Source organism: Chelonia mydas, chromosome 3 (genome assembly GCF_015237465.2).
Source record: "Chelonia mydas isolate rCheMyd1 chromosome 3, rCheMyd1.pri.v2, whole genome shotgun sequence".
Lineage (NCBI taxonomy): Eukaryota > Metazoa > Chordata > Testudines > Cheloniidae > Chelonia > Chelonia mydas.
The window spans coordinates 92,707,967-92,727,494 of NC_057851.1; the positions used below are offsets into that span (position 1 = coordinate 92,707,967).

General features: G+C 42.8%; 1 protein-coding gene across 1 annotated transcript; it reads right to left on the reverse strand.

Moving 5' to 3' along the window:
• HDDC2 (HD domain containing 2) lies at nucleotides 1-17,178 on the reverse strand. Its single transcript, XM_037894726.2, has 6 exons — nucleotides 16,872-17,178; nucleotides 13,310-13,431; nucleotides 8,718-8,820; nucleotides 6,687-6,755; nucleotides 2,585-2,723; nucleotides 1-982 (listed from the first exon to the last, which is right to left on the reverse strand). The coding sequence occupies exons 1-6, from the start codon at nucleotides 16,941-16,943 to the stop codon at nucleotides 885-887; spliced, it is 603 nt and encodes a 200-aa protein (XP_037750654.1). The 5' UTR covers nucleotides 16,944-17,178; the 3' UTR covers nucleotides 1-884.
• Nucleotides 17,179-19,528: the final 2,350 nt, after the last annotated feature.

Sequence of the window (19,528 nt, forward strand, 5' to 3'; positions counted from 1 at the left end):
TTGGTTAAATCTAGTTTTAATGACCTTTTTACTTGTAAATAATGTATAAAAAGATAGCATTTGGAGTGTAACTTTGGGAGCACACGTGTAAGGTAAATGTAACAATGCCACGAGATGGCTTCTTGGAGACTGGTATCATATGGAACCTTTTTCCATAAATCGGACTAACACTCGTTATTTGGTCTCTTGAGGATACAGTAGAACCTCCAAGTTACGGACACCTTGGGAATAAAGGTTGTTCATAGCTCTGGCTCCAGCACTTCACACTCCAGGCCAGGTTCCAGAGGCAGCATCTTGCCCAGGCCAGCTTGTCCCCCTCCCGACTGGGGGTGGGGAGGGAAGGATGCTGGTGAAATCAGCGTAGACCCCAATGTTGCTTCTGCTCCAGCTGCCTTGGGCTGGCAGCAGCGGCTCACAGCTTTGCCTGCACATCTCAACATCTTCAACTCCTACCTGGGAGTAGGTGCCCCACACATAAAGGTAGGCACATCTGGGCTGCCTGTCCCCACCCCTAAGATGCAATATGGGCACAGTATCATATTTGCTGCTTTTTTTTTTGGTCTCCATTGGTGTCTGGTTGACCAGTCAGTCCGTAACTCTGGTGTTTGAGGTTCTACTGTATTTCATGATGAACCAAAACTGAGTCAAGCAATTGACTAAACAGGTTGCATCAAATTAAAAAAAAAGAGACAGGATGCCAAACAGTATAAATAGGGCTATGATATCAAATGCAAAATTTATCCTATTTTGCTTATCTATATTTTTCCATAGATTCCAAGCAATTAATGGAAAGAGAAAAAACTCCTGTAAAACTTAGTGATGCTGTAGCAGCAAAACACTAGAAGGAGTAAAATAAATTTTAGTTACAGAAGTTTTAAAATGCCTCAAGAGGGTGGCTCACTTGTTGTAGCAGCTATTTTTGCATTTCTTTCCATATTAATGGACGACACAAGTTGGACTACTTCTGGGTGATTAAATTTTCCTGTAAAAAAAGAAACAATTCATTATCATGCTTTTATTTCCCTTTATGTAACAGATTATACTGTTTCTCCAGGCACAAACTATTATATCACAAAAGAAACCATTAGTAGATATGTTCTCCCTTTAATTGTGAACACTATCTATGATGTTTCAGGAATAACTATAGAAGAGCAACTGTTCAACAGTTCATCCAAATATTTCCCCAGAGTATGTCCTGTTCCATACACTATTTGGAGGGATCAAGAGTCTGAATATGAAAAATTCATGCTATGGACCCTGATTCAGATCGTATTTAAACTTAAGGCTCATGTTTAAATCTCCCTGCAGTCAATGGGCATTCGTTCCATCTTATCCTCTGGATTTGGAACTCGTGCTACTGGACAAGCGTGTCCAGTTCTGGTACTCACAGTTCAAGAAGATAAACTGGAGAGAATTGAGAGAAAAACCGCAACAACAATTAACGGATTGGAAAACATGCCTTACAGTGAGAGGCTCAATCTGTTTAGTTTAACAAAGAGAAGGTTAAGGGGTGACTTGGTCATCTGTAAGTACCGATATAGGGAACAAATGGTATAACAAGATGCAATGGTTAGAAGTTTAAGCTAGACAAAGTCAGACTAGAAATAAAGCATAATTTATGAACACTGAGGGTAATCAATCACTGGAACAATTACCAGGGGTAATATTACCCTTCTTGCCCTAGAACCTATGAATCGTGATGGCATAAGTACATGATTTCTTTTCTGAACTGGAGCCATAATGACGTGTAAAAGTGTAAAACAGGCATGTTTTGCAGGCCAGTTGCCAAGAAAACTCATTGCATACAGACTTTCTGAAGCTTCCCTGGCAGGAGAAAAAATTAAATCTTTGGATAAAGGCTTGGCAGCAAAAGCTTAAATTAAAACTTGTCTGATGATTGGGCAGAATATTTGATTATAAGAATCTATTTCATTTCTGGAAAGAGAAACACCAGATCAAACTGCAGGTTCACTGATATAGCTGGTGAGGGGTAGCATCTCCAGTTTCACAATATTGAGTTTGGAAGTAGGAACACTAGTAAGATCACAGCTAGGGATATAGTTACCACTTACACTTCCAAATATTTCATTCTGATGTTCCCCCTCTATATACTGACCCAATGGGAGTCTTTCCACTGACACTGTGTCTAACTATATAGTGCCGGTTCTTTTATTCTTGTGTTCTTATTTTTCAAGACAAGTTGAGTTCTCTCTCTTTTTGAACACAGCCCTTCATTACTGTTAAACTCTGTATATAAAATTATCTATTTTCCCTTATCTTGCAGAGATTAAGTAAAATGAACAATAGTAAATACTGTAGAAGGGAACCAAACACAATACAAGCACATCTGAAGCAACCTGTTCACTTGGCTCGATTCTCATTTACATTAAGACTATTTCACACGCTCTTACAATGTAAAGAGCCTTTAAATGTGTAAATGTAGTTTATCCCCACTTTCAGGCCTCTTTACTGACAGCGATGTAAAGGAGACTCAGGCACCTACCTGCCACTTTAAATCCAAGAATCAGGCCCCACTGGTATTCAGACACTCCTCTCTCTCGTTTACAAAAATCAGATTTCATACCTGAAGTTGAATCGTAAAAGTCCTGCAGTCTTCCAGGCATTTTTTCCAACTCTTCATACTCAGATGCTTGGAGTATCATCTCACACTGATCCAGCTCTTTTACAAATCTGGCTTCTGCTGTAGACTGGTGTTCATATTCCTGAACAGATGTGCAATTAGAGAGATTTGATTTGCTATGCTGGAACACACAGTGCCAGAACTAAAAGCCCTTTCTTAGACTTAGCATTTCTTCATCTGTATCACAGATATTCAAGAGTACAGTAGACCTCATGTCTTTTTAAGGCTCTGATTCAGCAAAACATTTCAGCACATGCTTAAGTTCCATGAGACTTTACACTTGTTTATGTGCTTTACTAAGTAGGGATATTATTATTCACATGCTGAAATGCTTTGCTGAATCTGAGCTCATATAAAGAAACCCCAAAATTTACAGATTCATTAAAAATCCTTGGGATGCAGGCTTCAGAGAGCTTCTGGAATGTTGAGAAAATAATTCCATGCCTCCTCCACTTTCAGATCCTCGACTTCTTTAGTCCAGTCCACTTCCCTAACTAGTTCCCTTAATTTTTTGAAGTTTGCCCTTTTGAAATCAGGGACCCTAGTTGCAGACCTATTTTTGTTTATCCTTCCATTTAGTTTAAATTGAATTAGCTCAGGATCACTTAGACCAATATTATCCCCCACAACTAGTTCTCTATGAGGTTGAATCTAAAATGACATCACCTCTTGTTGGTTCAGTGACTAGCTGGTGAAAAAATCTGTCAGTTATCACATGCAGGACAATATGGGCCCTACCATTATTAGTAGCACTTGCCCTCCAATCTACTGCTGGGAAATAAAGTCTCCTATAATTATAAAACTTCCAGTAGTATTTATTTAATTAAAACATTAGAGATCTCTATCCATATCCAAATCACATCTTGAGGTCTGTAACATATCCAAAGCACTATCCCAGGGGAGCCTTTGGCAGCCTTCTTCCCCAGTGATTTTGACCCAAACAGACCCTTTTATCTATTCCATCACTTCTAATTTCTTTACAGTCTATCTCATCATTACACTCCACCACCTTTACTTCTGTCTTTCCTGGACAGCAAATACTCTTCAATAACTGTACTCCAGTCATTACTACTGTTTCATCAGGTTTCTGTTATCCCTGTAATATCTGGGTCCACTTCCTGCACCAGTGGTTCTAGTTCCTCCATTTTGTTATCCAGCTCCTTGTATTTGACACTGTTCTCAAAAGGTATTTTTTAAACCTGTCATTCCTTCTTGATCATTTTAGCTTAATCTGTCTGAGCTGCTAATGTATTTCTCTCTCTTCCTATTTTTTTCCTTTTAAGTCCTTTGATTTACTTGCTATTTCCGCCCCCTCTCAATTGCGTGCAACAACTCCCACTGATTTTGATGAGAGCTGTGCACAAGTGAAAGCAGAATTTCACCTACTGACCAGAGAATAGGTGCCTATTTTGGCAGAGCCTTGAAACAAACCAAGAGGAAAGCGGGCTACTGTTGGAACTCTCAGCCCTTAAAATAGAACTTCTAGTTCCCATGATTTGGGAAGCATGAACACTGATTAATATACATCATTTCCTGCCTCTAACAAGACAATAGTAGAGCTGTCATCCCTAATGGCAAGATCCTAATTTGTAATTCCAGCACAGTTGTGTTCAGATAATGAACTTGTCATGCTTACCTGGATGTGTGACATATTGCTAAAAATCTGCACATTTATTATGTTCTTTGCTGTAGGTTCCAAATTCAGGGATCTGGATTTTGATGGCAGTGAAATACTAGTGTAAGAATCAATTTGAATTCAAATTACATTTTGAAATTTCAATTAAGCTTTAATTATTAGTTGATTTGAAGTCTTCATTTTAACATTTTTTTCAAAAGATTTTTTGAAGTCTAGGGCTTTTCTTCAATTTACATTTTAATTTAAAATGCTGTTCAACACTGCCTCTTATTTTCGTGAATCTATTTAATCCTATTATTTTCATATTCTGCATTTTATCCATTCTATTTGTCAGTAAAGTTCACATTTTTGTTTGGCAACATCATAAATGATAACTTTATCATGGTGGGTAAAGAGGGAAGTAACTCAGTGTGCTAATGTCCTCATTTGCCTCCAGTGAGTTACGTTCACATCCTAAATTAGGTTACAAAGTGAAAACAGCTTTGGTGGTCTCTTTCTGGTACCCCTTTCTTCATGCTTCAAAACCATCCACCCGGTTGGCACAAATGGAAACAAGTGACCAAGGACCAAGCTAATGAGGATGTCACAAGTCAGGTACCAACTGTACTGTCAGAGCTGTGGGAGGATCTTCCACAGACCCTGTCCACCCTATCCCCAGCTCAAACCTGTGCTAATTCGTTCTCACTTTCCATAGGGAACATTGAAGTCCATGGTATTGCCTTTGTGTAACTGAGAGTAGATTTTTGATTAAAAAAAAAAAAAATCTCTGAAATATTCAAATAGAACTAGCTGCTTAACAGCAGTGAAGGCTAGGGTTTGTGTATATTTTCAGTGTGATACACTGACACTCCTATGCAAGAAACCCCATGCTGATTAAGTTACCCTGAAAGTAGAAACAAAAATAAATAATACAACTAATAATATGAACTAAAAAGTGTGCATATGAGAAATGATATTTAATGAGAAAGGTAAAAAGCTAATGTGTGCTGTAGTTAGGTTAGGTGGGGATGGGGAATCAGCTCCTGTACAAGTCGGGACAGGAGCCCAAGGCAAAAAAAAAAAGATGCGAGAAATCCCATGGTATAGTTTAACTCTTTCTGTAATGACTTCCTGTCTCTCTGCTAGAGGAGCTTTCCAGTGAAAAAAGCTAAAGGAAAGGGCTAATTTTATGAATACTAACTACAGTTTTCCCAGATTCACTATTTTAACTTTGGAATGTAACTTTAAAAATCCAGTTCTGCTGTCACTTAAACCAACACAACTCAATTAAAGTCAATGGAGATATAACTGCGGGCAGAATTTGTCTTCAAATATCTGGAAACCTATTTAAATACAATCCAAGTGGAACAGGTAAGACTGTCAGTATTAAATGCAGCCTCAGGTTACAGAGGTCAAGGCTTCACAGCTACCTGCTTACAATAAAATATACAAAAGCAGAAAATTGGTGAGGGAAAGTTACTATATAACGGAAACATATGTTGGCGGAAATATATCATTTTTTTTTTTCCAAACACAAATTTTTGGAGAAAGCAGCCTAATGTTTCCTGACTTGCAGATAATACAAGATCTTAGCCAAATAGCAAGAGGTCTCTTTGCAAGATCACAATATCCTAGCAGATCACCTCTGTATGTATAACAGATTCTCTAGTACAGTGGTTCCCAAACTTGTTCCACCGCTTGTGCAGGGAAAGCCCCTGGCAGGCCAAGGGACGTACTGGCCGCTGCTTCCAGCGGCTCCCATTGGCCTGCAGCAGCAAACTGCAGCCACTGGGCGCCGCGATCGGCCGAAGCTGCGGACACCGCAGGTAAACAAACTGGCCCGGCCCGCCAAGGGCTTTCCTTGCACAAGCGGCAGAACAAGTCTGGGAACCACTGCTCTAGTATAAAGATAAGATATTTTCAGGTCAACATGATCATTTTTCAATTTAACCCATATTTTAATTTAATTCAAATATCACCTATTATTTCACTGTATTACTTCCCAATTCATATTTTCATTTAGTTGAAATTCTCATCTAAGACACTGTCAAAGGTAAAACCATAGTCCTTTTTAAGTTTATGTTGCTTATGGAACAGCACTGTCTGACCAGGTAAATATACATGCTGGGACAAATCCCACCCTCAGTTATGTAAATCAATCCCTCGAATGCAGTGGGGCTACACAGGTATAAGAGCACAATTTGGGTCATTATACTGAATTATTTTGTTTTCTTTATGAAAAAGAGTTCAGAAAGTTGCTGCCATATAAACATACCCCCAAAGAAAAATTCCAAACCCATCTTGCTCTAAAGGTTTTAGAATAAAAATTATGAACTTCAGTATGCACCAAACACCATGAATATAAGACAATCTGTTGGTCCTGTTGCAAGCAATAATGTGGAATAAATGCATCAAGTGATGTATACTTACTTCCCAAAGTTCATAGATTTCTTTTCTCAGATCTTCTGATAGCAGCTGGGTCAAATGTTTCATAGCTGCCTGAAAGACAGACTCCTGCTTTCATTTGGCCATTATCTGAATACAATATCTTTCCCTTTGTTTTCCAGAAAACAATTTGTCCACCACCACCTTTGCATAAACACTGAATCATCTCTCGCTCCACAGCTGCACACGTACAGTACTAACTCCGCTGATGGAACAATAAAAGCAATGGGTACAAAATAATTTCTGCACACCAGACCTGCTCAATAAATTGTAGAGGACTAGCCCCAAGCAGCAGAAAATAATCTAAAGCACCATCCAATAACTGACTCCAGTAATCTAGAAATGAGCTCTGAGCAAAATGAACAAACTCAGGTGCCAGAGCACTGACCCCAGTTACCAGATACAGTTTAACACTGTTTTGATGCAATACCAAATTACTGGTATGAACAGCGGAATCCTCTTTGCATGTTGTTCCAACTAATCAATTTCATTCGAGTCCTACTCTGTTTCCCCAGTAATACTTAGGTCCTAATTGAAAACAAACAACAATAAAAGAAAGGCCAAGTTTTATGCCAATATACAGTTACGTTGAAACTTGCCACTCAAGGTGTTATTTTATACAAACATAGCACTTCAGAAGTATAACTATTTAGGGCTCAATCCTGCTCCCAAAGAAATCAATGACAAGACTCCTATTTGCTTTAATGGGACCAGGATGAGCAACAGGCACCTAGGGCCAGATTTTTATCGGTATTTGGTGTTCTAAAGATACAGACAGCTTCCTAGGCCCTTTTGAAACTTCTATTAGGCACCTACCCGCCTCTTTAAGCACCTAAATGCCATTAAGAAGTCTGGCCCTTAGTGGAGAAACATTCCCAGCAGGCATTAGGGAAACCATTTTTATTTTTTTTTAAAAAAGCATACTCCAAACAGGTACACAGTAGAATAGAACAGTCAATGTTACAGTGAATAAAGATAGCATTTAAAGAACTCTGAACAGCTCTTTAATCTTTTAAGTCCAATCTTCTTTTCACCAGGAACATATTGCTAGAATTATTTTTTTTAAAAATTAAATAAAAAGGTAAGCATAAGAGTGGCAGAGAATTCACTGTAAGACTGTTTTTCTTTTAGATTCTTTAAACAACTTATTTGTATCCGTTGGAAAAGATTATCAGGTAAGGTGGTGCCCTCTAGCTGTAATTGTAGGAAAACTTTTCTTTTAGCTTTAAATAACACAGAGCGCCAGAACTGACAAAACTGTGATTAATGGATATGTTTGTGGCCATTATTAAAGTCAAAGATTATGTACTCAGACAGTTGCATTTGTTTGTCACGCTCACTGATTACCTGCCACACAGGGGTACGGTAAGAATAATCAGGTAAAGTTTGTATGATAGTTTGGAAGTGTCTAGTGCAAGGGTTCTCAAACTGGGGGTTGTGACCCTCAGGGGATCACAAGGCAGTTACATGGGGGTCATGAGCTGTCAGCTCTGAGGGGCTGACAGCCCCGATCCCCCATTACATTAAATTACCCCCACCTCATTTTTAATTTATAAGGGGCGGTCACACTCAGAGGCTTGCTATGTGAAAAGGGTCACCAATACAAAAAGTTTGAAAACCACTGGTCTAGTGCCATGTGTCAAGTATTAACTATCTGTCCCTCTCTCTTCTGACCTGTACCTCTGCTCCCCAGAAAATAAGCATGGACATACACGAGCAACTTCACTAACATCTCAGACTACTGAAAATCCAGTCAATTCATTTGGCAGGTGCCTAATGTTTGGGTTCTTTCAAAAAACTTCCTTTTTATTATCTTGCACTTTGTGGTGTTACTTAGACAAGTCAAATTAGCAGGGGTTTGTAGTGCTACTCCTTGGCATACATGCACAAATACATGTTCTGTATTATGTTGTTTTGAGGGTCTCCCCAATAACTAGTTGTTCACCTCTACAAATAAAATACAAAGCCTTTACAAAGTTCTACAGAGTACCAAACTACATCTACAACCATACCAACCTCCTCTCGCTGATGTTTCTCCTCTTTGGAGATGTTATCTGCAGGTGCTATATCTCCAACAATGCATTCAGCCATATCATGAACCAGAGCTAGTCGTACACATCTGATAAGGAGAGAAACACTGCATGATTAGCCAATAAACTTTATAGTTACACTTTGTTTATTAATAAGCAGTATTGATAAACTCTCCCTTCCCCCTTATATTTAATAGATCAGTATTAGTGAAATAATTTTCTATCCCATAGTATATTTGAATCCCAATTTCTAGTTACTGTTATGTATGAAATGATATTTGGATAGATATCCAAAACCAAAAAGCCTTGTTTTTTTTTGTTTTTGTTTTTTTTTTTTGGGGGGGGGGGGAGGAGGGAGGAAGAAAGCAAAAGATACTAAGTGACAACAGTGTAGTTACCTAGCAGATCATTTACCAACCCCCTACCACATAAAAGCTAAGGACATTATACACTACTCAGATAATAACAATGTTTGCATTTACTAAGTATAAAGATATATGGAGCCCTGCCAAATTCAAAATGCCATCTGATAAAATACACATATATTATGTAGCTAAGTTAGCAACTCATGGTCATGGCACAGCCCAGCTTTCTTTAACAGAGTGCAGTAAAAAGCATTAAAAGCAATCAGCAAGGTAAGTGCACGTTGCAAGACTAGAACACAGATCTAGGGAACGCACTAGGGCTCACAGGCTTCCAGCCAAGTCAGTGAACCTCTCTGTGCCGTAGCAACCTCATCCAAAAAAATCTGGCTGTCAATGATGCTTTGTGCTCTGACCACATCCTGTAGATCTCAAAGCACTTTACAATGGTGGGTAAGTATTACAAGTCTGATTTTTCAGTTGGCTTCAAGTTCATTCATTCCTCTGGCACTATGAAATAAGGGTGAAGCTTGTTCCTGCAGGAGACAGAGCTTCTCAGGGTCCAACCAAAGACTGTGGAATGAACTCCCCCAGAATCTAAGAATGATCACAAACCTCACCACCTTCCAATCTACATGCATGGCACATTTTTTCCCCACTTTGCCTTCTCTAGCATATACCTATAGTGGCAAGGGTGGAGGAAGAGGAGGGGGAAAAATGTATATTTTATTTTTAAAAAACTCCAAAACAAAACACTCCACTGCACGCTCTTCTCCCCCAGGGAAAGAATGAGAAGAAAAACGTGACCGATGTTAGTAATGTTGCTTAATGCACTGAGATACTACTGTGATGATCATGCTAATAGAACAGGACAATTATCAAGTGCATCCAGTCCCAGCTTCTGGGAGTCAGAGGTTTAGGGAGACCCGAGCATTGAGTTGCATCCCTGATGATCTTGGCTAAAAGCCATTGATGGACCTATCCTCCAGGAACTTATCTAATTCTTTGCTGAACCTAGTTATACTTTTGACGTTCAAAACATTCCCTGGCAATAAGTTCCGCAGACTGAGCGTGAGTTGTGCAAAGAAGTACTTTTTTATGTTTGTTTTAAATCTGCTGCCTATTAATTTCATTGGATGACCCCCTGGTTCTTGTGTTATGTGAAGGAGTAAATAAACCTTCTTTATTCACTTTCTCCACACTATTCATGGTTTTATAGACCACTATCACTCCCCTCTCCCCCTTAGTCATTTCTTTTGCCTGGTACTGAAATTAGGCTTACCAGCTTGTAATTACCAGCCAGGATCACCTCTGGAACCTTTTTTAATAATCAGCATGTATTTTAGGTATCCTCCAGTCATGTGGTACAGAGGCTGATTTAAGTGATGGGTTACATACCACAGTTAGTGATTCTGCAATTTCATATTGGGCTTTCTTCAGAACTCTTGGGTGAATATCATCTGGACCTGGTGACTTATTACAGTTTAATTTATGAATTTGTTCCAAAACCTCTTCTACTGATACCTCAATCTGGGACAGTCCTCAGACTTATCACCTAAAAAGAATGGCTCAGGAATGGCAATCTCCCTCACATCCTCTGCAGTGAAGACGAATGCAAAGAATTCATTTGGCTTCTCCCCAATGGCCTTGTCTTCCCTGAGTGCTCCTTTAGTACCCTCAATCATCCAGTGGCCCCACTGATTAAGTGCATCAAAAGCAGGAAGCATGCCAGTCAAAAAAATGTTGCTAATAGTTTTTGTATCCTTAGCTAGTTGCTCTTCAAATTTGTTTTGGCCCACCTAATTATACTTTTACACTTGACTTGCCAGAGTTTATGCTCCTTTTTATTTTCCTCAGTAGGATTTGACTTCCAGTTTTTAAAAGATGTCTTTTGGTCTCACCACCTCTTTTACTCTTGTTGTTTAGCCATGGTTTTGGGGGTTTTTTGGCCTCTTGCTTTTTTGGGGCCTGGGAGGGGCAGGAGAAGAGAGGTGGGAAAATACATTTAGTTTGAGCCTCTATTATAGAATTTTTTAAAAGTTTCTAGGCAGCTTGCAGGCATTTCACTCTTGTGACTGTTCCTTTAAATTACCATTTAAGTAGCTTCCTCATTTTTGTGTAGTCCCCCTTTTAGAAGCTAAATGCTACTGTGGTGGGTTTCTTTGGTACATCTCCCCTTCCTCCCTCCCCACCCTAGAGTTGTTAAATTTAATTACATTATGGTCACTATTACTGCACATCTTGGACCAGATCCTATGCTCCACTTAGAACTAAATCAAGAATTGCCTCTCACCTTTTGGGTTCTAGCACTAGCTGCTCCAAGAAGCAGTCATCATTTGTCTCTAGAAATTTTACCTGTGCATCCCACCCTGAGGTGACATGTTCCCAATCAATATGGGGATAGTTGAAATCCCCCATTATTGTCGCATTTTCTGTTTTTGTAGCCTCTCTAATCTCCCTGAGCATTTCACAATCACTATTACTACCCTGGTCAGGTTGTCAGTACAGTAGAACCTATAGTTACAAACACCTCGGGAATGGAGGCTGTTCGAAACTGAACAAAACGTGGTTGTTCTTTCAAAAGTTTACAACTGAACACTGACTTAATACAACTTTGAAGCTTTACTTCAGAAGAAAAATGCTGCTTCCCTCCCCCCCCTTTTTTTGTAGTTTGTTTAACACAGTACTGTACTGTATCTGTGGTGTGTGGGGGTTTCTGGTCTCTGCTGCTGCCTGATTGCATATTTCTGGTTCCCAGTGAGGTGTGTGGTTGACTGGTCAGTTCATAACTCTGAAGTTTTACTGTAGTATATTCCCACTGCTATACTCTTATTATTCAAGCACGGAATGTCTATCCATAGAGATTCTATGATACAGTTTGATTTACCCCCCCCCCCTTTTTTTTTTTAAACTATATTTGACTCTATGCTTTCTTTCACATACAGTGCCACTCTCCCACCAGCACGACCTACTCTGCCATTCCTATATATTTTCTACCCTGGTATTACCACCTTCTGTTCCAGCAAGTTTCTGTGATGCCTATTATATCCATATCCTCATTTAATACCAGGCGCTCAGGTTCACCCACCTTACTATTTAGACTTCTAGAATTTGTATACAAGCACTTATAAAATTTGTCAATATTTAGTTGTCTGCCTCCATGTGATGTAATTGAATGGGACTTTTCCCTTTGTTTCTCTTCAGTTCCTATCTGTATTTTGTCAACTTCTATCCTCTCCTCTTCACTAGGATGTGGAGTGTCCCCGTTAACAGAGTGTCTCCTAAGGGATGCCTCTGTCCACACGGTGTGTTCTTCTGCACCTGTCAGCTCTTCCCCAGCCCGTAAGACGAAATCAAGAATCTGTTCCACCTCTGCCACAAACTGGCTATGGAACTTCTGTCATGTCATTCAACTCTCTGGGCCTGATTCTACAGTGCCTTGCACCTCAAAGTTATTGACACCTGTGCAAAGCAAGTCTAAAATGCTACTATTATGATGCTATTGTTTTATAACCTTTTCACTCTCACTTCTCACTGATGTCAATAACTTCACAACATATAAGGCAGTAGACAATCAGGCCCTGTGTTTCTGAGTTATGAAAGTAGCCATGCATGTTCTCTGCTAGGCCAATGGACCATTGTGGTGGACAGTGCAGGAGTCAGTGTCAGTAACATGATTTAAAGTGGTTTATACTTCCTGAAGCTTCATTAGAAAAGATGAGTTCCAAGTTATAGAAATCTATTATCACTTCAGGAAGGTGACAAAGCAAATATGATACTGTACCATTCTTGACAGGTGATACAATGCTAATTATGTTTTCCTTTATACGCTAAATATTACAATTTTTTTATTTCTCTCAAGTGTTAATAGAATCTCTATCAAAAGCTACATAAAATATGGATTTTGCTTCACCATGCACTTCAAACTCCTCTTTGAACAGGATTCTTCAGCCTTCTTATGTACATCTCTTGAGAGAAATCAAGCTGGAAGCTATTCTGTGTTAGCAGCCTGTCCAAGCCTCCACTTTTAGCTAATAAAACAATTCCTCAGTCCTCAAGTCCAGAAGGCACATAGCAACTTGTGAAAGAATGGAAAAAAATATCAATTTTGATTCCCCCTCTGTATTCTAAAACTCCTTGCCAGGGTGTGATGAATATTTAGTTCTCAGTTCCCAAATCTCGAGACAGGCCTGATCATCACCATTAGTATTCTTACCTGTCTTTATTAAGTTGTTTATCTTCAGTTACCAAAGCCATGACTGCCATCCTGTACATATGATCCGATACACTCTCTGGTTTCTCTACATTCCTGTACACCCAGCCTGTCCGTGGTACTCTCTGCTTGGAGAAAGTTTTAACAATAATATAAAACATTTGAATAAACGTTCTGAAGAATTTAGCTTAAGAGATACCAATGGAAATTTGTTCCATTAAGGGTAACCATTTCCTTCTCATGCATAAATGAAGCCTCAAGGTTAGTGAAAAAATAAATGTTACAAAGCCAGAGTTAGTTTGAAAGTACAGATGATTGATCCTGTGACAAGAGTCTATTGCAATATACTACACACATATCACACACCACCAGAAAATCTGTCCTTTTCAGCTTTCAGAGACCATTTCAGCTTGATTGCCCACACGCATTCAGTATAAATAAATAATATTCAGCATTTAAATAGCACTATACCTCTTCAAAGCACTGGTCACACATTAACTACTGTAATTAATCTTTACTCCATCTCTGCAATGTAGGTGTAATTTGTATTATCCCCATTTTACAGAGGTGGAAATTGATACTAGGGACAGTTAAAGTACTTGCTCAGAGGAACTAGAATTAGATGCAAGAGCTTCTGAGGTAAGCCCCATGCTCAGTCAATGACATTTTTTGGATCAGCCTTCCATCCCTCAGCTGTCTGCCAACCTGCACCACTGGCAGTGTTTCTGCTTCAAATGGTTTCTGCCAGGACCGCTCTGTTCTCTACTGGGAGCAAAAATCTTTGGGTTTGGCTAAAAACATTAAAACAGGGACGAAAGAATTTTTCAATTGTTCTCATATTTTAATACAACCATGGTAGTTAAAGCCAAGTCCAGAGAAACGTGTGTGTGTAGCCATCTATAGGGACTTGGATCGAGGCTGTAGTCCTATAACCCCCTGAGGTGTCACAAGAGCAGTGGTACAGGCAACACAAATGAGTCAAGGAAACACAGGAGCAGCATATGCTTCAGGCAGGCTCAAGCAGGTAAACTCCTGCAGGAACAGAAGGTGAGCTGCTGCAGTCAGCCTTCACTGGTAGCTAACAAACTAACATACAAAATAAGATACAGCAGCAGTGGGGTTCTCAAGCAGAATTTTCTCTAACAGATCACAGACTGAGTTAAGTTTCAGAGTAGCAGCCGTCTTAGTCTGTATTCGCAAAAAGAAAAGGAGGACTTGTGGCACCTTGGAGACTAACAAATTTATTTGAGCAGAAGCTTTCGTGAGCTACAGCTCACTTCATCGGATGCATTCAATGGAAAATACAGTGGGGAGATTTATATACACAGAGAACATGAAACAATGGTTGTTACCATACACACTGTAACGAGAGTGATCAGGTAAGGTGAGCTATTACCAGCAGGAGAGCCGGGGGGTGGGAGGGGGAACGGGGACTGGGGACCTTTTGTAGCGATAATCAAGGTGGGCCATTTCCAGCAGTTGACAAGAATGTCTGAGGAACAGTGGGGAGTGGAAGGTGGGGGATAAACACGGGGAAATAGTTGTGTAATGACCCATCCACTCCCAGTCTCTATTCAAGCCTAAGTTAATTGTATCCAGTTTGCAAATTAATTCCAATTCAGCAGTCTCTCGTTGGAGTCTGTTTTTGAAGTTTTTTTGTCAAAGTATTGCCACCTATAGGTCTGTAATTGAGTGACCAGAGAGATTGAAGTGTTCTCCAACTGGTTTTTGAATGTTATAATTCTTGACATCTGATTTGTGTCCATTTATTCTTTTACGCAGAGACTGTCCAGTTTGACCAATGTACATGGCAGAGGGGCATTACTGGCACATGACTGCATATATCACATTGGTAGATGTGCAGGTGAATGAGCCTCTGATATTGTGGCTGATGTGATTAGGCCCTATGATGGTGTCCCCTGAATAGATATGTTCCTGGGTTAGTGTTTCAGGTCTGTGGTTGCTTGTGAGTTTTTGCTAACAGAACGCCACTAGCCATCACCTTCAGCCCCCAACTAAAACCTCGCCAGCGCATCATCAAGGATCTACAACTTATCCTGAAGGACGACCCATCACTCTCACAGATCTTGGGAGACAGGCCAGTCCTTGCTTACAGACAGCCCCCCAAACTGAAGCAAATAATCACCAGCAACCACACACCACACCACAGAACCACTAACTCAGGAACCTATCCTTGCAACAAAGCCCGTTGCCAACTGAGTCCACATATCTATTCAGGGGACACCATCATAGGGCCTAATCACATCAGCCACACTATCAGAGGCTCGTTCACCTGCACATCTACCAATGTGATAGGTTTCAGAGTAACAGCCGTGTTAGTCTGTATTCGCAAAAAGAAAAGGAGTACTTGTGGCACCTTAGAAACTAACCAATTTATTTGAGCATAAGCTTTCGTGAGCTACAGCTCACTTCATCGGATGCATACTGTGGAAACTGCAGAAGACATTATATACACAGAGACCATGAAACAATACCTCCTCCCACCCCACTCTCCTGCTGATAATAGCTTATCTAAAGTGATCACTCTCCTTACAATGTGTATGATACACATTGTGTCTTCTGCAGTTTCCACAGTATGCATCCGATGAAGTGAGCTGTAGCTCACGAAAGCTTATGCTCAAATAAATTGGTTAGTCTCTAAGGTGCCACAAGTACTCCTTTTCTTTTTATCAATGTGATATATGCCATCATGTGCCAGCAATGCCTCTCTGTCTCCCCCCCCCCCCCCCCCCGCTGGTAATAGCTCACCTTACCTGATCACTCTCCTTACAGTGTGTATGGTAACACCCATTGTTTCATGTTCTCTGTGTATATAAATCCCCCCACTGTATTTTCCACTGAATGCATCCCATGAAGTGAGCTGTAACTCACGAAAGCTTCTGCTCAAATAAATTTGTTAGTCTCTAAGGTGCCACAAGTACTCCTTTTCTTTTTAGGCTGAGTTAAGTTTTTTATCCAGAGACTTGCACTGACATTTAGCTCAAGGGCTCTAGAAAAGACCCACTTACTGACATTTAAAATGGGAGTCGATGGAGGAAGGGATGTGGACTCAAGTGTGATCCTGCAGCAGGGGGTCTATTAACTGACAAGGAAAGCAGGCACCAGGGTTTGGTAAACTGAGCACAAGGCTGAGAACCTAGAGCTCCCGATTTCTAGCCTCAGCTCTGCCTCCCACTCGCTTCCGGGGCTTTTGGCCCAGTCAGTTCCGCGCCCCCCTGGCGGGCAGCTCCGGAGCCCGGCCCCGGCTTTGCTACAAGGGGGTGAGGGCCCGCACCGCGCACACTGACTCCAGCGGGCACCTGGCGCGGCCCAGCTCAAAAGTCCAGGGCGGGCAGCGAGTCACGCCTTCAGTACCTGGCGGGCTGGGTTTGGTTTTCATCCCGCGCCCGGGTGCGTGGGTGGGCGGCTGGGCTTAACCTCGCCCCCGACCGGCCCCTCCCCGGCCCCTGGGCTTCCCGCCCCGTGGCCAGGGCCTGTCCCCGGCTCTTCACGGCCTCCCGTCGCCCCCCCGCCGTGGCCTGCGGGCCGCCCTCAGCCCCATCACCTTGAGCTGCCCCACCAGCCTCAGGAACGGCAGCAGGCTCCCGGCGGCGCCGCCCAGCGGGGCCGCGGCCATGGGGCTGCCGGCGGAGCGGGCCGAGAAAGAAGCAGCGCGGCTCGCTGAGGCCGCCTCCCGGGGGCTGCTGCTGCTGCCGGGACCCGCCTCCCCGCGCTGCACCGGGGGGACCGAGCCCCGCCCCTGCCGCTTTGTTCCGGGCTAGCTGAAGCACCCGCCGGCGCCTTCTCCGCCCTCCCGCTCCCGCTGAAGGGCGCTTGGCCCAGCCGCCCCCTGCGGCGGGACCTTGCTGCCTTGACTACCGAGGAGGGGAGCCCAGCAATGGCCGAGACGCGCCAAGCCCTAGTGCAGGGATGGGGCGGGCCGGTGAGCCTCCGAGCTCGCTCTCCCGGCCCTCAGAAGTGGCTGAGCACGTTTTGCCCGATCTGCCGGGAAAGCGAACAGCAAGGGGGTGGGGGAAAGGTTGCAGCCCTAACCAAAGCAGAACGTTGCAGAAAAGCTGCAAGGGTGTAATAACGGGGCGTTATCATGCAGCTCGGAGCAGTGGCGAATGGACTAAACTAAACCAAAGTGAACTCGTCTCTCCAGAATGTAAGATTTCGTGAGCTACAGCTCACTTCATCGGATGCATTCAGTGGATGCAGTGGATTCCACTGAATGCATCCGATGAAGTGAGCTGTAGCTCACGAAATCTTATGCTCGGATAAATTGGTTAGTCTCTAAGGTGCCACAAGTCCTCCTTTTCTTTTTGCGGATATAACTAACATGGCTGCTACTCTGAAACCTGTCTCCAGAATACAATCCCTAGAAATCTGGGTAATAAGAGTCAGGCCAGATGAGTGAAGAGAAAATGGTCAACCGAGTAGAAGCCATAGTCAGACCAGATCCCCATCTCTCACTGCAGAATGTCCAAGGACGGAGAACTGGGGACATACTGCTTGCTTTGGCTGTGGTGTGAGGCCTGTGGAGAATGCTGCTTTGGAAATACTGTACAGTTTTGCCTTGGAAGTTTCAGCACCCTCTCTCTTGCTCATGGTTAATTAGTGAGTGAGTTAATTGCAACTAACTAGCTACTAATTACTTAGTGTGTGTTTGCTCTAAAAAAAAGCTACAACATGAAGAAGCAGAGTAGACAGGACAAAAAAGGGCTGAGAAAATTAATTGCATACGTTGTTTTAATTTAATCAAACCCATCGGGCATTAATAGACAGAAATGCAGAGGTAGGGCTTAATTCATCTTTGTGCCAGTGAGGGTAATTACTGCATTGTTTCTTTAAGCCAGTCAGGATGCCCAGGCATTAAAATATTTAGGATTCTATGCACGTCAGAGTTTTGGCTCAGACAGGATGTGGGGAAAAACTGGACTCTTCTCATGTAAGGTAGCCCTACACTGTAGTCTTGGCACCAAGACTGGGGAGAAGCTCATGACAGTCTAGTATATGTCAGCATTAAGTGTGGGATGTAATCCTCAAACTACAGTCCAGTGTTGGATACTTTAGGAGTGGCTATACAATTAATTGACTCTGGACTACATGATAAGTAGGCCGGCTGGGAGCCTGGGAACATCTAAATTGGCAGAAGACAACTGGGACAATAGAAAGGGGGTAACTTTAGATTTGGGACTGGTTATTTAATATTGAAGTTAGCGTATTGGTAGTATTCTTGGTGGTGGTTAGTGTTCTTCACGTACAATGAAAGGTAACGTTATCACTAAGGTCATCCTTGTGTTTAAGTAGGTAAGATTTATATCAAACCCTGTAGTGCAGGGGTGGGCAAACTTTTTGGCCTGCGGGCCACATCGAATTTCCAAAATTGTATGGAGGGCCGGTTAGGGGCGGCTGTGTCTCCCCAAACAGCCAGGGGTGGCCTGGCCCCTGCCTCCTATCCGACCCCCTTGCTTCTCACCCCCTGACAGCCCCCCCAGGACTCCTGCCCCATCCACCACCCCGTCCCCTGACCAACCCTGGACCCCCAACCCCTGACTGCCCCCCCACCCCATCCAACCCCTCCTCTCATTCCTGACTGCCCCCTGGGACCTCTGCCTCATCCAATCACCCCTTCTCCCTGTCCCCTGACTGCCTCCGGACCCCCCACTCCTGACTGCCCCCTGCCGCCGCATCCAACCCGCCCCTCTCATTCCTGACTGCCCCCCGGAACCCCTGCCCCATCCAACCCCCCTGTTCCCAACCCTCTGACCGCCCTGACCCTATCCACAACCCCGACCACTGACCACACCCTCGAACTCCCCTGCCCTCTGTCCACCCCCCCCCCCTTACCGCGCTGCTTGGAGCACCGGTGGCTGGTGGTGCTACAGCCGCGCCGCCCAGAGCACTGGGTCAGGCCGTGGTTCTGCAACAGTGGCACACTGAGGCTGCAGGGGAGGGGGGAAACAGCAGGGGAGGGGCCAGGGACTAGCCTCCCCGTCCAGGAGCTCAGGGGCTGTGCAGGAGGGTCCCGCAGGCCAGACATGGCCCGCGGGCCATAGTTTGCCCACCTCTGCTGTAGTGGGACTAGAGGGGAATGGCAGAACCCTTGTGGGAATACATGTTCTTGCATCTGTTCAGAGATTCAAAATCTAGAAGCTTGTTTCAGGAGTCTCTGTGGTCAAGTCTGACTTAAGGACTAAGGCCTCGATCCACAAAGGG

Bases quoted from the DNA above. Each gene is read 5' to 3' on its own strand.
- HDDC2 (XM_037894726.2), bottom strand. From the start codon at position 16,943: ATGGCCGCGGCCCCGCTGGGCGGCGCCGCCGGGAGCCTGCTGCCGTTC. The intron at 6,756-8,717 runs GTTGGTATGGTT...TCTGTCTTTCAG, and splicing joins AGAAACATCAGCGAGAGGAG to GCAGCTATGAAACATTTGAC. The intron at 983-2,584 runs GTATGAAATCTG...CTTTTTTTACAG, and splicing joins CTTTTACGATTCAACTTCAG to GAAAATTTAATCACCCAGAA.